Source organism: Falco cherrug, chromosome 5 (assembly GCF_023634085.1).
Source record: "Falco cherrug isolate bFalChe1 chromosome 5, bFalChe1.pri, whole genome shotgun sequence".
Taxonomy (NCBI): Eukaryota; Metazoa; Chordata; class Aves; order Falconiformes; family Falconidae; genus Falco; species Falco cherrug.
The window spans coordinates 10971566-10987897 of NC_073701.1; the positions used below are offsets into that span (position 1 = coordinate 10971566).

Sequence of the window (16332 nt, forward strand, 5' to 3'; positions counted from 1 at the left end):
GAAGATGAAGAGTCTCTTCATCCTCTCAATCCAACAATCAGGAATGAGAGGCTCCTTCTGAAGCCTGATTGTTGTTAAAGCTTTACACTACTAGAGTAACTTCCTACCCATAATTTAAGATAGCCATTGTTCATTCTGCTCACCATCATTGCTGTACTGCATAACCATGATGATGTCTGCTTTCTCCAAAGCCAGCTCATCATTTTCCCGAGCCTTGTAAGTCTTTATGCATTGAACCTGGGGTGCATCTAAAGGGGAGGAAAGATCATAATGGTATACTAGAAAGCAAGAGTAAACCTATGTGCATCAGCCCCAGAGGAGGTAGGGGATAAAGGACTGCCCAAACACTAAAGAGCAGAGAACCGGGAGGGAGGCTACAGGTTTTCTTCCAAATATGAGGAGTAAAAAAAAAAAAAAAAAAAATAGATAACTGGCATAATCTGGCACTGAAGGAAAGCCCGTAGTATCTTCTTTATTTACAAAAAGGCAAGCATTCTGCCTCGGAATCATTCTGAAATGTTCCACCTCCCAGTGACTCCAACTCCTCTGAGCCAGCCCACCCCCACTGCTGTAGTAGCAGAGCAGTCTCACCGGGGCACTCCAAGAGATCCAGTTCTCCTCGCGGAGGAGCCAAAGCAGAGATCCACCTCAGCTTCTCACTGCTGGAAAACATTACCAGACAGGTGTCAGGATTCAATGTGAGGGACAGCAGCTTGATGACTGGAATGGGGGTGTGTGTGTACAGCTTTGCTTGCAGGAGGCGACAGGGAGGGGTACTTAGGGGAGGCAGAGAAATTGGAAGTGGGGAGAGGGAATAGGAAAAGGCAAAACCTCCCATTTTTGGAGGCTGATATTATGACATAACACGATAGTATTGTATGAGCAGCTCTGATAACAGAGAGGCAAGGTGGTTTATGAGGGGCTTCTTTGGCAAGAGGAGTTTTTCAAGTCCTCTGCTCAGCAGCTGCATTTGATATTTCAGCATTTGGGTAGCCAAAGGACAACCACCAGGCTCCTAGGAGGTGTCTGGCTATGGTAATGGGATATACTGAGGGTAACCTTGAGCTCTTACTGTGTCTCTGTACGAAACAAAAACTCCACTCTCTTTCCCTGGTAATTCTGAAGTAGAAAGAGACGAAAAACATTTTTGTTTGTTCCATGCAGTTTCATCTCACACTTCTCCCCACGCACATCTGAGAAAGCAGCATGGTCAAACACAACAAAACGTCCACCCCTGTGGGTAAAGAGAAGAAACAAAACAAATAGTGAGTTTTAAGGTGATGAGGGTTACAAAGTGAGTCCATGTTGTTTTCTGATGTCAGGAAAGCAAAAAGGTTTTAATGAGTCTTCATCTGCTTCAGGCATCTTAAGCTTTGTTCTTGCTAGAAGTTGCAGAAGGACAGAGAAGAGACGGGAGACTTAATGAAAAAGGTAAAAATACTAAGCTCTGTCCTGTCAGAATTTTATTTTATAGCTTACAAACAAAACCACCCTCCAAAACTCCAACACAACCAACCAATTCCCTTAGTTTCTTGACAAACCAGTGATTTGCACATTCACTAATCTTCACGCTGTCCTTCAGAAAGAAATTATTTGCCAAGTAAAACTAGAATAAGTGGTTATTATTAAAGTGTTTCACGTTATAGAGGTGGAAAGGCAGAACAGAAGTGTGCACTAGGGACCAAAAGATATCTTGTTACATCATCATATGTTGTAACTAAGAGTTGGGACTACCAGATTCCACATACTTGCATGATACTCACGTAATGTACAGTTAGGAGAGTGACTTGACAAATGCTGCCACTTGCTGGCAGGCAGAGGGAAAGGATTCTTTTCACCAAAGCACAGACCCAGAAAGAGACAGGTATTTTTAGAAGGGGCAGGAAGAATTGTGTTGAAGCACTCACTCCTTCGGCCGAGACAAGAGCAGACAGTCATTGAAAAGATGTAGGTAGATGGGCCGGGTGGTGACTTTCCATTTTGGACTCAGGGTGCTGAAGTCCAGTGCTGTCAGCTCACCACACTTTACAAGTCGCCTTGACTGTGAGATGAGTGGGAATATCTGCGTGACAGAAACAAACATTGTCAAGCATGTACAAAGAAATCAGTATCCATGAGGTTTGGATTTGCATTTTCGTCTTTCCCTAGAGGAAGTGTGCTTTCGTCTGTCCAGCTGGACAGGTGTACACCACAGTCGGCACCTTTAGCCAAGGCTGACACAAATGAGTGGGCAAGGGAAGCACTGATGAAGAGCTGACCTGTGTATGATACTCTGCTTCAACAGCTCTGTGCAGATTGGAGAGGAGAACAAAAAATAAGCACCAGTGACTTTGTAAGGAAAGAGAGAAAATACATTAGGCTACAGCAAGGCCCAGGGAATGGACAAGCTCACCTTGCACTCAAATTCAATCTTCTGGCTGAGGTAGATCAGCTCTTCAGTGCTCTTCATGCGCTGGACATTTTCATTGCAATCCTTGATGAGCTGCAGTGGAAAACAGATGATCAGTGAGGTGGGAGCAGAACTGCCTGGTAGGATCAGTACTACTTCAAGGAGCCCCTCAAGAGTCAGTGTAAGTGACAACTTCTTAGGCATCCTCCTGCAAAAAAAAGTATTTTTGCAGGCAAGCATACTAAACTTCTCCATATGTACAGTGATCATCCTTCTTTCTTAAGGAAGGTATTCTTTAGATGAAGTCTCCGTGGTAAGTACTGCTTTAACTTGGGGATACTGGGAGGAATACTAGGCATCTCTCTCAGGTGACACAGATTGAACTGCTTGTCATTCGGAAGCAACTCTTATTAGATGCTCCACTGTAAACACAGGAAGCTGATGAGATAAATGGCAACCCCACCTTTCCACAACCCAGAGCTTGTTGCCAGTACCTGTGAGGACAGCACATAATGAAACAGAGGTACTTCAGCCTGTAAGCTGCCTGTACAGCCGCCTGAGGTGATACAGGGCAGCTGCCTAACAGTGTCAACAGAGATAACGGTGGCTTGAAGGCAGCTGGAGTCTAAAGATTTCAGTGTATGACATCTTGCCCACCCACCTTAGACTGCAGTCCTAAGAGCTTTAAGGAGGTATGCATCATGTTGAACTGGTCTTTATGTTTATGGTGGAGAATAGGGGAGAGATTTTAAGGAATGGAGTGACACTCCAAGAAGGTCAAATAATCACCAGACAGAACAGGAGCTAGCTAAGAACAAGTCCACCTTATGCTGCTGTACAAATTTTAGGTAACAAGTTGTCTCAGAAGACTTTTAAGTCTTGTCTCTGTAAGAAACAGGACAGAGGTAAGGGATGCAACAGAGTAATGTTTTGTGTCATGCCTTTTTTTTTTAAGGCAAGGTTTTCTGCAGGGGCTAGGGTGGGAGTTGATCACTAATTAGAGACAAAGATAAGGAACACAAAGGGGGAATGGTGGTTAGGATACTGGCAAAAGCAAGTCCTAAAAAAAGTACTTTGGTATCACTGATGCAGGTTCAGTTGCATCCCAGCTGGCTCCTGCTTTAGTCTTTTCTGCTCACACCTACCACTGCACATGCAGGAGTCACATGAACATGCTAATTTGTTACTCGTGAGGATCAGTGACAAAGGCCCTTGACAAGGGTGAGGATCAATGAAAGGACTGGGCCACTTCAGTGCCCTGCAGCTGCGTGATGCAACACAGCTGTAAAGAGCCACAGAATATCCTGAGTTGAAAGGGACCCATGAGGATTAAGTCCAACTCCTGACTCCACACAGGGCAAACTGGAAGTTAAACCATGTATCTCAGAGCATTGTCAAAACACTTCTTGAACACTGTCAGGCTTGGAGCCATGACCGCTTTCCTGGGGAGCTTGCTTCAGTGCTTGACCACCCTCTCAGTGAAGAATTTTTTCCTAATACCCAATCTGAACTTCTCCTGACAGAACTTTAAGCCATTCCCTTGCATCCAGAGAAGAGATCAGCACTTCTCTCTCTGCTCCCCCTCATGAGGAAGTTGCAGACAGCAATGATGCCACCCCTCAGCCTCTAAGCTGAACAAACCTAGCATCCTCTGCCACTCCTTGTAAGTCTTGCCCTCTAGTCCTTTCACTACCTTTGTTGCCCTCCTTTGGACACATTCTAATATTTTTACATTCTTCTTATACTGTGGAACCCCAAATTACACAGACTCTTGAGGTGAGGCCCCACCAATGCGGAGTATCATGGGACAATCACTTCTTCAACCAGTTAGCTATACTGGGCTTAATGCACCCCAGCCTACAGTTGGCTCTTTTGGCTGCCAAGGCACATTGTTGACTTGTATTGAGGGTATCATCAATCAAAACCCTGGATCCCTTTCTGCAGGGCTGTGGAACAGGTTGATGGCCTTACCTTTTCAAGCGCATCATAGGCCTGTGTTGCTTGCACTTCCTCCTCAGACCCAGGCCGAGTTCTCTTCAGGATATTCTGTGTAAGAAAAGATGTTTTTTCATAATGCAATCAGACAAAGCTGGATATATGTGTCTGGAAGGGGTAGGAGAAACAAGGAGATGCCAAGATGCCAGCGTCAAAGGGAACTACAGCAGTAGCAGGTGATGAGACGTGGAGTTAACAAGGCCAGAAATTTGAAATGCAGAATGTCACGGATAAGCTGCACTGAACAGGGCGTCCCTGAAAACCTAAACTATCATGTACAAGTTACATAGCATAGGAAGCAACCATTAATCCAAGCACAAACAGCCTTACACACAGAATTGTTCTTTGGCCGATACTCCTCCCCTCCTGTTAAAAATAGGCTCAAATAATCAAAAAGAAGAGTGTAATAGAAAGAGCTCAAAATTAATTCATTAGGAACTTGCTGGTTCCCTGTCTGGAAGGCTCCTATTAGTCAACATTGCAGGGAAAGAGTAAAGACAGGCTGCCTTCCAGAGGGCAGTCAAGGAACCCTTGCTTTGTTTTCTTAGCAGGAAGCCAAAATAGTTCAACAAAATGTAGATCAACATGTTCTGAGAAGACTCTCTAAATTATTTATTGGAGTACAACTGAAGCAGTGTTGCAACAAAGTCCTAACAAATACGCAAACTGCATTGTCTCTCACAGGCTATCATATTCAACTCACAGTGCTGGTCTGATGCACAGCAGGCGTTTGTATGATGACAAATGGGTTTGCTTTTGCAAAGGCATATTCACAGTATTTGCAACAAAGCAGCTATAGAGCATCTTGCCAAACTCGTCACAGATGCAACACAAATGGCTCTATGCAGTCCTTCCACCCAGTGCTTGGAGCTAGCTCGTATTTGTATGACTCTCAGACCTGAAGAAGGGCCAGCTTGAGAGAAACGATAGGAAAGCAGAGAATCACACAGTTACCTGTAGAAGGAGTTTGAGACGAGTGATGCGCTGGAAAGGAAGGATGAGGAAGGATTTCAGTGAGAGGCGCTGGCATACAGGATCACTTTCCAGTCTCTCCAGGACTTGCTGGAACCCTGCATTTCCATTTCTGTGGGGGTGGTAAAAAAAGACATCCAGACGTTAAGAGCGAATACATAGTCTTCCTAGTATCAGATTTCAGTGAGTGGTGGAGTACTCCCAATACTCAGGCTTTGTCCCTGGGGCAAAAGATGTCAAGAAACTGCACCACTCTGCTGATGAAGAGCAAGTATGGATTTCTAACAGCTACAGGACAGCAGTACAATTGTTATTACATCTTTCCTTCCACAGCCCTCTGGAATAAAAGTCAGAAGTAACATCTACGTTTCAATTCCCCTTGATGAGTAGGGCACCTTTCACAGAGACATTGGTGGTTTGTATTATTCCCTTACACTGAATGGTCCAGCACCAGGGGCTGTGTTCAGGGTCTGGAAATAGCTGCTTCCCCTCTCTTGCAGCTCCTCTCAGGAGCTGCCTTCCCCCAGAATGTCCTTCTAGACACAGCCACTGCCATCCAGCTTTCCATGTTGGGCAGCAGCAGATAACAAGGCTAATGGTACGAGAGCGGCACCTGTCACCAAAGCAGCCAATCCCATATCCTTGAAGAGATGGGGAAGAAGGTTGTAGGCCCAGCACATACTGCCCTGGAAAGGACCTCCAGGATACTGTCTGTGTGGAACTGAGCCTTGCCTGAAAGGAAACAATTACAAGACTAGGTCTCTCCCAGTCAGCAGCAAACAGAGATAGTGGCAGAACAGCCTGGGGGTACAGTGTCTTCTCCTGGAATCACCATAGTTTCACTGGAATTGGGTTGTTACAACAGAGAGCAGGGCAGAATTGGCAAGGAAACCCCATGCCCGATTAATGCTCGGTTGTGCCAGTGGGTACAGATGAGATGTTTCACACCACCACTCAGAGCAAGAAAGACCAACAGCGTTCTCTGGCCCCAGGATTTTCACAATCCAGTTTTAAGACTCCTGGTTAGCCATTTTAAGCTTACTGATGGTAGCCATATGTTTCTTAATTACAGAGTCGCAGAATGGTCGAGATTGGAAGTTTCACTTGAAATTATCACTTCCTGGTTCTTAGTAGTCTGAAAACCACTGACTGAAAACCATTATCCAGGACTAATTTTTGCTCTCTTCAGTAGAGGGTAGACAGAGAGAACAGCTTGCAATAGAATCAGATATTAATTATTCTCTCCCTTTCCAATGCTATGGGAGAGAAGCCTGCAGCAGCTCTGTCCTGCTGTTCCAGATGCCATTGATCTGAAGAAGGTTCCTGCCTGTTCTGGGATGTCATGAGAGCACTGGACAACAGCCTGTACCTGCAGCATTCCCCATTACTTGAAAGAGCGAATATTTGAGGTGCAGCAAGGAAGTGAGAGAGGAGAACGGTGCAACAAATGAGAAAACTTACAGTAACCGCTGGAAGGTTTGCTCCTGATATGTCTGGTTTGTTACATATGGTAGATACACCCTGCGGAATTCAGGGGCGTGTTTCAGAGCCACGTCACACACATGGAAGGTGAACATGTCCTCCTCAAATTTCTCCTCCAAGTCAAAAAGGAAACTGCAGCACATAGTTGCAATGCCATAAAAGGAGAGGGAAAGATCAGTGTCATTTAGAAAAGCAGGAATGGCCTCAGTCCTCTAAAATCCCAACAGCCAACATGTAAGCACAAGACAGCTCTTTACTTCTAGAGAGAGTATAATGCCTGCGCAATGACAATTTAGGGCTAGATATCAGCAAGGAAGAAGCAGAGGCAAAAGACCTCTGTTCTTGAGAGGTTGCACCTCTACAGCACTAAAGGAAACAACTGAAAATTAATCAGAAAATTAATCACCAGAATAGTCCCACTAGTAGAAATGGAAAAGGTAGCAGCAAACCTTACTAGCTTAGTGATATATGTAGCTAAGCCTTGGGAGAAAAGCAGAACAGAATCCTCTAACATACAGGATTCCTTGCATGTGGGATCATGTCTACATTTTATGACTTATGCTCAATTGATTCACATTAGGTTCTGTCAAGTGATGCCTGTAACTTACTTCCACACCAGCACCTTTTTTTTTTTTTTTTTGGGTCACGATTCATGCAGCTGCTTCTTTTGTCTTGGATTTGGCAGGAGCTACATTTGGTTTGGGCTGAGGTCTAGTTAGTCAAGTTTAGTTGTAGTTGAAGCCAACAGTGCATGGCTACAGTAGCATTTTGAACATTTTCATCTCCTGCAATAAGCTCTGTACACAACTGCACCATAATATCTGGGACTTAGCACCAAGATTTACATTGCCCTGTCACCTAAAAAGGCAGATGTTCTTTCAGGGCAGTGTTGGTAAGCAGTCACAAAGTGCTACGCGTGTGTATCACGTAGTCATATCAAGGTCAGTGAACACGCAGAACAGGAGCGAGAGAGGTTATTGACAGAAGTGATGGTCTGTGTCTGTGCTTCGTGAAGGGTGTTAGTCCTGGAAGCAAAGAGCCACATCTCACCTAGCGCTGACGTCGCGTACATCATGAAGGCGGGAGAAAAGCCACTGACGCTCTTGATTGGTGAGCATTGCCTGGAGCTCTGCTGATCGCTGGAAGTGATCCACCGCCACATTTAAACTGCGCAGGTAGGAAGCCTCAGACATTATCAACTCAAACTTGGCCTTGAGAGATGAAATAAGGGAGCACAGCATCAGTAAACTATGCAAGTCTGTGAGTAATCTTACAGAGGGAATACAGGGGCAAAGCAAGAAAACCTCCCAGCACATGATGGAAGTAGTGCATCATTACAGAAAAGAGGCTTTAGGAATGAGGGGGGAACTAAAGAAAGAGTATAAAATGACAAGAAGACAGAAGTGTGGTATGACTTGCAAGAAAAACAGTTACCTACTCTAATTTTATTTTTATTCCCCCCCAACTCCATTCTCACTAGGTTCCCCGTTTTACACGCTCCCATAAATTTTCCAGCATCCACATCACCCACATTCTTCTCCTTCATCATGTTTCTCATGGTGTTGTTTTCGCTTCTTTCTCTGGGTCCTCCTATTTTCCTTACCTTACTCAGTTCCTCTCATTTTCCTTACCCAGTTTCCCTATGTTCCATTTTGCTGAAGCTATACATCTTCCTGTTTACTCTCAGCCCCGCAGCTCACACAGGTTGATTTGGTAAACTCACGTTCTGCCACAGGAACTACAATTCACTGTGCTTTTATTAGCATCTCTCAAACTTTTATGTGGGAGAATGCTGGAAGTCTTCTACTTTAATATTCTCTTTTGCATTGAACATGCTCAAAATTAATTTTCTACCTCGTTTCAATTTCCCTGTGTCTGTTTTCATGAAGTTACTGATATGGTCCAGAGTCTACCCTTTGGCGCTCCTTTTCTCTACAGCTCTGAACTTCACAAGCACTAATACCACATCCCTATACTGCTTACATGGTTAGAGCTGACCTCCGCATCCAGCCTGCATTCCCTCATCAGAATTTTTGCTCTCCACTTTAACCACCCTTCTGGGGACTCTTTCTTGACTACAGACCACCCATCTACCTCGTTACATTGGTCCATTACCTCTTGCAGCTTCTGCTCATCACGGGACATATTGAGTAGTATTCTGCTGCCCCGTATCATGGGGATGTCCTGCCAGAGGGACGCATTAGATGAGACTGACAGACGCTGCAAATATGAGTCCTGGGGAGAAAGCACTTTCCTCCGTAGCCTTGGAGAGCTCGGGAAACTCGACTCTATATCCTCTGCAAAAGAATCCACTCTCTTCTGGCTTTGAATGGCCTTGTTCAGAACCACGTCACTGTATTCCTGATACAGCAGTCTTGCTGTGAAGAGAGGCATATACATTAATACTTTCTATAGCAGCTGCTTGCCCTCTGCTTCAATCTGGAGAAAACTCTTGTTATTGTCTCAGATTAGGATAACCGAAGTACATTAGACCACATGCACCCACTATAAACAAAGCTCACCAGCTGCCCGAGTGTACTGCAGGACTCTGGTTTCACTGCCTCCACTGAACACCACTCTCTTAACACTCCCTCCTTGCTACCATGTGGCAGGAGCTCACTTTGTGCTCACTGCAAGGGTGAGGGATGATGGAGGAGAGGGGTCTGCTACAGCACCTGAGGCAGAAGGCACTTACAGGAGTTGATCAGTTTGGAGTGCCGGCGTTTGAAGTTCTCCATTGCATCTGCAGGTTTCTTTTCTCTGTCAGGGAATAAGGATTTGGAAACAAAAGAGTGAACAGAAAACACAGTACTGGAAATGGCTTATCAAAATCTTAGTAACAGATCTGTCACACCAAGGACCTCTCTTTCCAACAAGCTCAAGCTCCACATGCTTTACTTCACAAAGAATAAAGTTTGGCTTAATGGAAACACTCTCCTAAAGGGACAGAAATACTTCTGTTGCAACGAGGTCCTTTCCCAGAGGGCACAGACTGAAACACAGGCCTAAGTAATTTTATTATTGCTTCCTGCTCCTTATCACCATCTGTGGTCCCTTGGGAACAATGGAGAGCATGAGGTGTCTGTGCTACACAGGGATGGGGGCAAATTCTAAGGGGCTTTTGAGAGACTTACCGCAATATAACTGTTTCTGAACTGACTGGTGGCTCCCTGTGTGTCTTGTGAGCTTCTTCCTCTGAAGGAACAGAAGGAACTTCTGCATGTAAGACAGAAAATAAACACATAAGTCCGTTTTTAGAGTCAAGCTGCAATCCAAATGATACACAGATACCATTTACCTGTACCCCACCTGAATGGAGTACAGGTACCATCCTGACCTTTATTTACAAGTCAGAAACATTCTGGTTTTAACAATCCTTGACATTACTTACACTTCACATCTGTTACTTAGCCACATTTGCTTTTCATACAAAGAAAAAAGGGTGAGACTTTCAGCAATCACAGTAACTCTTAAGAGCTTCCCTCTCCAGTTGCCCAAAAGACGACACTGCCTGTGGGCTCTGTTTGGTGCTGCCTTTCCCCTTTCAGCAACTTGGGTCAGGCGTAAGAGGATCAACAGACCCCAAGTCACCAGTCATGTCTGAAAGTCTTATACTTTCTTTTGCGGATGTTGTGCCTCCAAAAACTCTCAGTGACTTCTGGGGCAGGAATGCTGGACATCTAACAGAGTCAGTCCTGTGAAGAGTCTTAGGAGGGATGCGGCCCGAGAATGAAATGTGAGAATTGTATTACAGCATTATGTACTATGTGAGCATTAAGAAAGTGCTGCTTGAGTCATCTCCTGTTTATGTAAAATGGGGAAGTTGTGGACTTTTGTTTTCTGAGGGATTTATTTAAATAAGGTGTAAAGAAATTCTGTATAAAATTCATTGGAAGCTGGAGGAGGAAGAAAGCCCAAAGACTGAGCTGCAAGTATGGGTCAGGGGAAAGACTGTTGCCTTGAACGTTTTATAATTTGGAACCAAGAATTTACAGGTCACACACTTGAACAAATCCTGATTCAAGTGCTGCCAAACCTTTTATGCCCCTCCACACTCCAATCCTTCTCCTCTATGCCAAAAATCCAGCATGTTGCGGAGCTTGGAAAATAAACTAAGAGCTGAGAAGAAACAAGTATACTTAAAGCCCATGTATGACATAATAAAGAACAGACATGCATCTTGACAGTAAGTACTGTCTAAATGAGCTGCATTACAGAAGATGCATGTTTTCCATCTGTGACATCAGTGATTTATTTGGCTTTTATGAAAGCTAGGACCTTGGATTTGACAAATTTGCCTTCTTATCTGTTCTCAGGAATCCTACATTCTCAGGAAGATCATCTCTTTCAGAAGGTCAAACTGGGATCTAAAGGTGTCAGCTGCAAAAGAAAGGCAGGTTGCAAATACAGAAGGAACTAAAACATGCGGGAACAGATCCGGATGACCGAGGATGTGCGCACGTGTTTTCCTTACCGCTTGGGAATGGGCTGCTACCAGTGCAGCAAAACGCAGCAGCCATGTGATGGCAGCAGGAGGTGACGAGCAGAAGCTCTGAACTCGGCCCCACCAAGAAACTCATTCCTGCACGTAGGGCAAAATAGCCCCTCTTACCGAGTAAGGGTGACAGGTTGCCAAACGCGGAGAAGGGAGAAGAAAAGAAACTGGATGTGAAGTTGAGGGGTGAGGGGTCCTCTCTGTTGCAGGTGTTAGTGTGAAACGAGGGGACTGAGCCCCAGCACGCTGCCCTACTCAGAACCACCAGGATGTACTGGTTACAGGGCCGCAGGGAAGAGCTAGGGGAGAGCGGGGAGCTTGGGGCAGGACAGCAAGGGGCTGCAGGGCTGCAGCGAGGAGTACTACCAGAAAGGCACGAGAGCAATGCTGAGCTCTCAGACCTCTCTATCACGTTGCCTATCTAATTTAATCCAGTGTTTCTGGTATCTACAGTAAATTTGATGGGGGGGACTCACCCTGCAAGATGTCTGGTGGTACTGACATCCTCTTCAGGCCCTGACGGTGCCAGTCCTTGCTTTTTACTCGGCGTTTAATTGGGTTTTCTTGATTGGCTGCTGGCTCCTGTGCAACTACCCTGATCGATTTTTTGTCTGGCCAACTTGATGATTTCTCCAAGGGTGAGTGTCTGGGCATTTCCTCCTTTGGCTGAGCTACCAAGTGGTGTTCCCCACCTTCTCCTTCCAGCCTTTGCTTGATCCTCCTCTCACTTTCTGTTTTCTCTGTGAATGCCAATGGAGCTTGGACATTCTTTGAGTCCACACCAAAGACACCTGCCTCTTGCTCCCATCGCAGCTCCCCTGAGATGTCCTCCTCTTGGCAGGCTGTCCTGGTGGTTGGTGGTGATGGAGGGCTGAGCTGGAGGAAATGGATTGGATTGGTGAATGCTAGCATTGGAGGTGGCTGTGCAGAGTCCCGGCTCTTGGAGTTTGTGGATGTTATCAGGCCTTCCAGCGAGGGCCAAGAAGGGTGGTCAGGTGAAGATTTTCCATACTGTATATCCATGTGGTGGTCTGCTGTTTCAGGGCTGGCGTCAGAGGAGCCAGCCAATGCTTCATTTCCAACAGCAGAAAAGCTTTTGGCCAACAAACTGACCCCTGAGTCATCAGATGTCTCTGTATGGGTACCTGAGTCACTGAGATCCCACTCTCTAGTTACTGGAACAAGGTCATCTTTCTCTGCTACATCTTCTCTGTGAGAAGCAGAGGCCACAGTATTAGAATCAGACAGAGAGGCAGCAGCGTGCAGAGGATGGCTTATAGTAGGGTGAGTGGCTAGTAACTTACTATCATACATACCACAGTTGAGATGTGGCCTGGAGTAGGGTAAAGGAGCCAGCGGCTGGTAACTTTCAGGGGCTGGAGGTTGGGCAAGGTGATTTGCATTAAGTGCAGGGGCCTGAGTTTGCCTGGGGCTTCGGGCAAGGGAAGGAAGGCGAGGAAGCTGTTTGGCATCAGGCTCAGACACCAGAGGTAGGCTTGAATGGGATGCAGGGGACAGAGGTTGTTCTTGCTGGCTCACGGCAAAGACCATATCTTCTTCAGAGGGCCAGGTTAGGGTGCTCAGGACACTGGAGATTCTGGATCCAGGCTCTTTTTGGTTTAAACCGCAGTCAGACTGATCAAATAAAGGCATTTCTTGTGCTTCACGATCCACAGGTACTCCCATTTCTTTTTGTTGGATAATGGCACTTTCTTCTGGGGGTTTTTGCTGAGTTGTCTCTGGGTGGTTCAGGGGAGTGGAAGTCCTGCCTGGTGTTTGGGGTGGTTCCAGAGGCCCTGCAATGACAGCCACAGTCCTCCTGCCCTCAGGAAAGCTCCTCTCTAGAGGAAGACAGCTTGGGTATATTACAGAGAAAGAAGACTGGCCACTAAGGTCTTCATGAAAACCTTCCTCAGAAATAAGGAGTTCATGGGAAATGTTGGCCTCCCCTGGATCAGTACGTACACTAGCAGTTTCCCCTGATGTTGGGTCCCGCACTTGTACAGAAGCAGCTTGGCTGGCTGGCTTCTCTACAGAGTCTAGCAGTTTGTTCAGGCTGGTGCCAGGACAGTCCTCAGGGGTCAAGGAGGCCATTCTGCTAGCACCCTCTTGCTGTGGGCCAGATGTTGAAGCCACAGAGGCGAGCTCTGGAGGTAAAGCTGGAATGAAGACCTGAAGCTCAGCTTTTCCCAAATTTTCTGTAATGGGATGAGGATCTATGGGATCAGGTGGCTCCAAGTTCTTGGTACCTGAGGAAGGATGTAGAACAGAAGCCTCTGGGTTCTCTGCACTAGAAAGCGCTGCCACTCCTCCACGAAGAGGTGCACCTCTTTTATCAAGCCTCTGGACAGCCTTTCCATGCCCATCACTGTGCTCATTCTCCCTGCCCAGTCTTGTCCTGTCATCCCAGTCCGCTTCTCCAATATCCTGACCACCAATGGAAAAGCGGCCAGAGTCTTCTAGGTCTTCTGCCTGGTCAGAGATATGGCATGTGTGTGGAGGCACCACTGGAGTTTCACCCACTGCATTCAGGTTATTTGAGGACAGAGAGCTAACAGCGAGTGGCTGACGTCCAGAACCTGCTTCTGTGGCATAAGCTTTCAGCAGTACATCCTCACCGGGATGCTGATCCACAGAGACAGACTCCCTAGGAGAAAATGCTGATCCTGTTTGCTCAGCCAAAAAAACGTTTTCCAAACCACACAAGTCCACATTATGCCTGAGAACAGAAGATAACTCTGACCTGGAAGCTGATGCCTCCAGATTGAGGTCTTCCATCTGCAATTGTTGTTTCTTCTCATTTAGTTCCTTGCTTTTCCGATCTTTGGGCTCCAAAGATTTCCCTTCTTCCAGCAGATTCTGCAGTTTGCACTCTTTCTTCTCTTCTTCCTGCTGAAGTTCAGACACTGCCTCCTGTGCTGGTTTCTTATGCTGTGAAGTACTCATTTCCTCATTTTTTTTAGCAGTATCCTTTACCTGGAAGGCACTCTCTGCTTGAGAGGCAGGTCTGCTCTCTGTTTTTCTGTGGTCATCTTCAAGATGAAGGCATTTAGAAGCGGATGAGTTTTCTTTAGGAACCGTTGCTGTTCCCTGCTCTTTGACCATACTGCTATTCCTTGTTTCACCAGCTGAGATGTTGCATTCTGCTTGTAGTGAACTTATCTGGCTGTCATCTGCTAAGGTGGAAGACAACTGATGGGAAAAGGAAGACTCTATATTCTCTTCCAGACCCTCAAGTGCTCTTACGCTTTCCTTAGCGTCTTCAGAAATGTGAGGTTTAGCCATGTCATCTATTGCTTCCTCTGAGGTAGGCTGCTCATGAGTTGGTGCTGCCACGTTTTTGCTGCTTTGCTTCTGCTCTGCACCAGCATCAACCTCCTGCAAAGAATCCATGGAGAGGCTATCCAGAAATGGTTCAGCCTTATAATGCCCCTCTGAAACAGTTTTACACACCAAGAAGCACTTAGGTGTCTCTCTCTGAGAGGAAATGGCATCTGCCAAAGGGTATTTTGGATGTTGAGCCTGAGAGTTTGAGCCACAAAGTGCCAATTCTGCCTGGCTCTGAGGAAACTCAGTGCTGAGGTCCACAGCCTGCAGGATGGCACTGCCAGGGTCTGGCCCATCCTGGACTGTGCTGAGAGAAGAGTCCTGGTTGCTTTCCAGGTCAACCAGCTCTACTTGCTTAAGTTTCAGAGAACAATCCAGTCCACCCTCACTTAAAAGCATTTCTCTTTCCAATTCCGAGAGTCCCTTTTGAGGCTCTGCATCACCTTGCTCTTGTTCCAATCCTGCTGGCACTTTTTGCAGAGGGTTAGAGGGTCTGCCCAGCATCTCTGCTGCTTTCCCTGGAGCAGAAAGGCAGTCCTCAGGAGTGCTGAGCTCTGCTCCCTTTGCAGATTCAGACAGGCTGTTGCTCATTTTGGCTGATGCGTGAGGGGCATGATGCTCTCTTTCAACTGCTGTAGAATCCCAAACCTCCCCAGTGACGCCGCTGGCTTCTCGGGGAGTGGTCCCTCCCTCACTGGTTTCTTCAGACTCCATCAGTGACACATCCTGCTAAAGAAAAATGCATTTTGCTATTACTACTACAGAATGATACAGTGGAGCTAATCAGCTTAAAAGACTTTTCAAAACAGGTACTAATGCAGCTGAGGAAAAAAAAAAACCACAATACAAAAAAACATACTCAGTGGGTGGTAAGAGTTGGGAAACAACTGAAAGTAAACAAAACGCCCAGTGTAAGCTTGCAGTATGAGAGTAACACCAAAATAAATCGACTAGTGTCTTTTTAGCTTTACACGCAAATCCAGAAAGTGACTTTGGTCAAAGAACAGAGAAGATAATCTCTCCTAACAGCCACAATGCAACTTATGGAAAGTGCTGGCCATGGCTAGCTACCTCAAACCCAAAAGGGGATACCAGAAGGCATTCAGATGAGAAAATCATCAAAATCTCCATTTATTTTTGCAGGGCATGGTAGACAAATACTCATGGCCTCTTCTAGCTGCTAGCTGAATTTTAAAGATCTCTTTGATTTCAACAGGCCCTTGCCTGTACTTCAGAGCTGAAGGCTGTCTTTACAAATCTCCGTACACATGTGCAACACAGGGCCTTATTGCAACTGATCACAGGAATTGATTAACAAGACAGCAATGTAAGAACCTGATTAACAGATAACTAGGACATGACACAAGACACAAGGTATTTGAAGGCTGTAAACCACATGGGTTGAGAGGAGCACCTCTGGTGCCTGTGGAAGTGTCTACAGACTACAAAGAGAAATTGTATCATCATTTAGTCTACTCGGGCGGGGGGGGGGGGGGGGGGGCAGTAGGAAGTAATCTCAGGCTTGTTGGATGGTTTCCTAAAGGATATAATGGAATTTCCCATCCATTATTGCATTTGCAGCTCAGACATGACAAAGCACTAGGGAATGTACATTTGGGAAATGTCTGCAAAACGGATGGTAGAATCTGATTCACTACTTTTATCTTTCTGG

The 16332-nt window shown here is 45.9% G+C and overlaps 1 protein-coding gene across 7 annotated transcripts in view; it reads right to left on the reverse strand.

Annotated features, from left to right (window-relative positions):
• ARHGEF5 (Rho guanine nucleotide exchange factor 5) overlaps window positions 1–16332 on the reverse strand; it is a 36796-nt gene that overhangs the window by 1740 nt on the left and 18724 nt on the right. For 5 of the 7 annotated variants that reach the window (XM_055712140.1, XM_055712136.1, XM_055712137.1 and 2 more), the window contains 13 exons: window positions 11810–15389; window positions 9973–10054; window positions 9534–9598; window positions 8954–9216; window positions 7889–8049; window positions 6818–6970; window positions 5339–5468; window positions 4361–4435; window positions 2393–2482; window positions 1908–2062; window positions 1073–1234; window positions 592–662; window positions 144–248 (listed from right to left, as the gene is read on the reverse strand). In XM_055712140.1, the coding sequence (XP_055568115.1) occupies window positions 144–248; window positions 592–662; window positions 1073–1234; window positions 1908–2062; window positions 2393–2482; window positions 4361–4435; window positions 5339–5468; window positions 6818–6970; window positions 7889–8049; window positions 8954–9216; window positions 9534–9598; window positions 9973–10054; window positions 11810–15374 (5077 nt within the window). In that variant the 5' untranslated portion in view covers window positions 15375–15389. The remainder of the gene's footprint in view (window positions 1–143; window positions 249–591; window positions 663–1072; window positions 1235–1907; window positions 2063–2392; window positions 2483–4360; window positions 4436–5338; window positions 5469–6817; window positions 6971–7888; window positions 8050–8953; window positions 9217–9533; window positions 9599–9972; window positions 10055–11809; window positions 15390–16332) is intronic. The other 2 variants (XM_027815093.2, XM_055712139.1) reach the window with 1 other exon arrangement.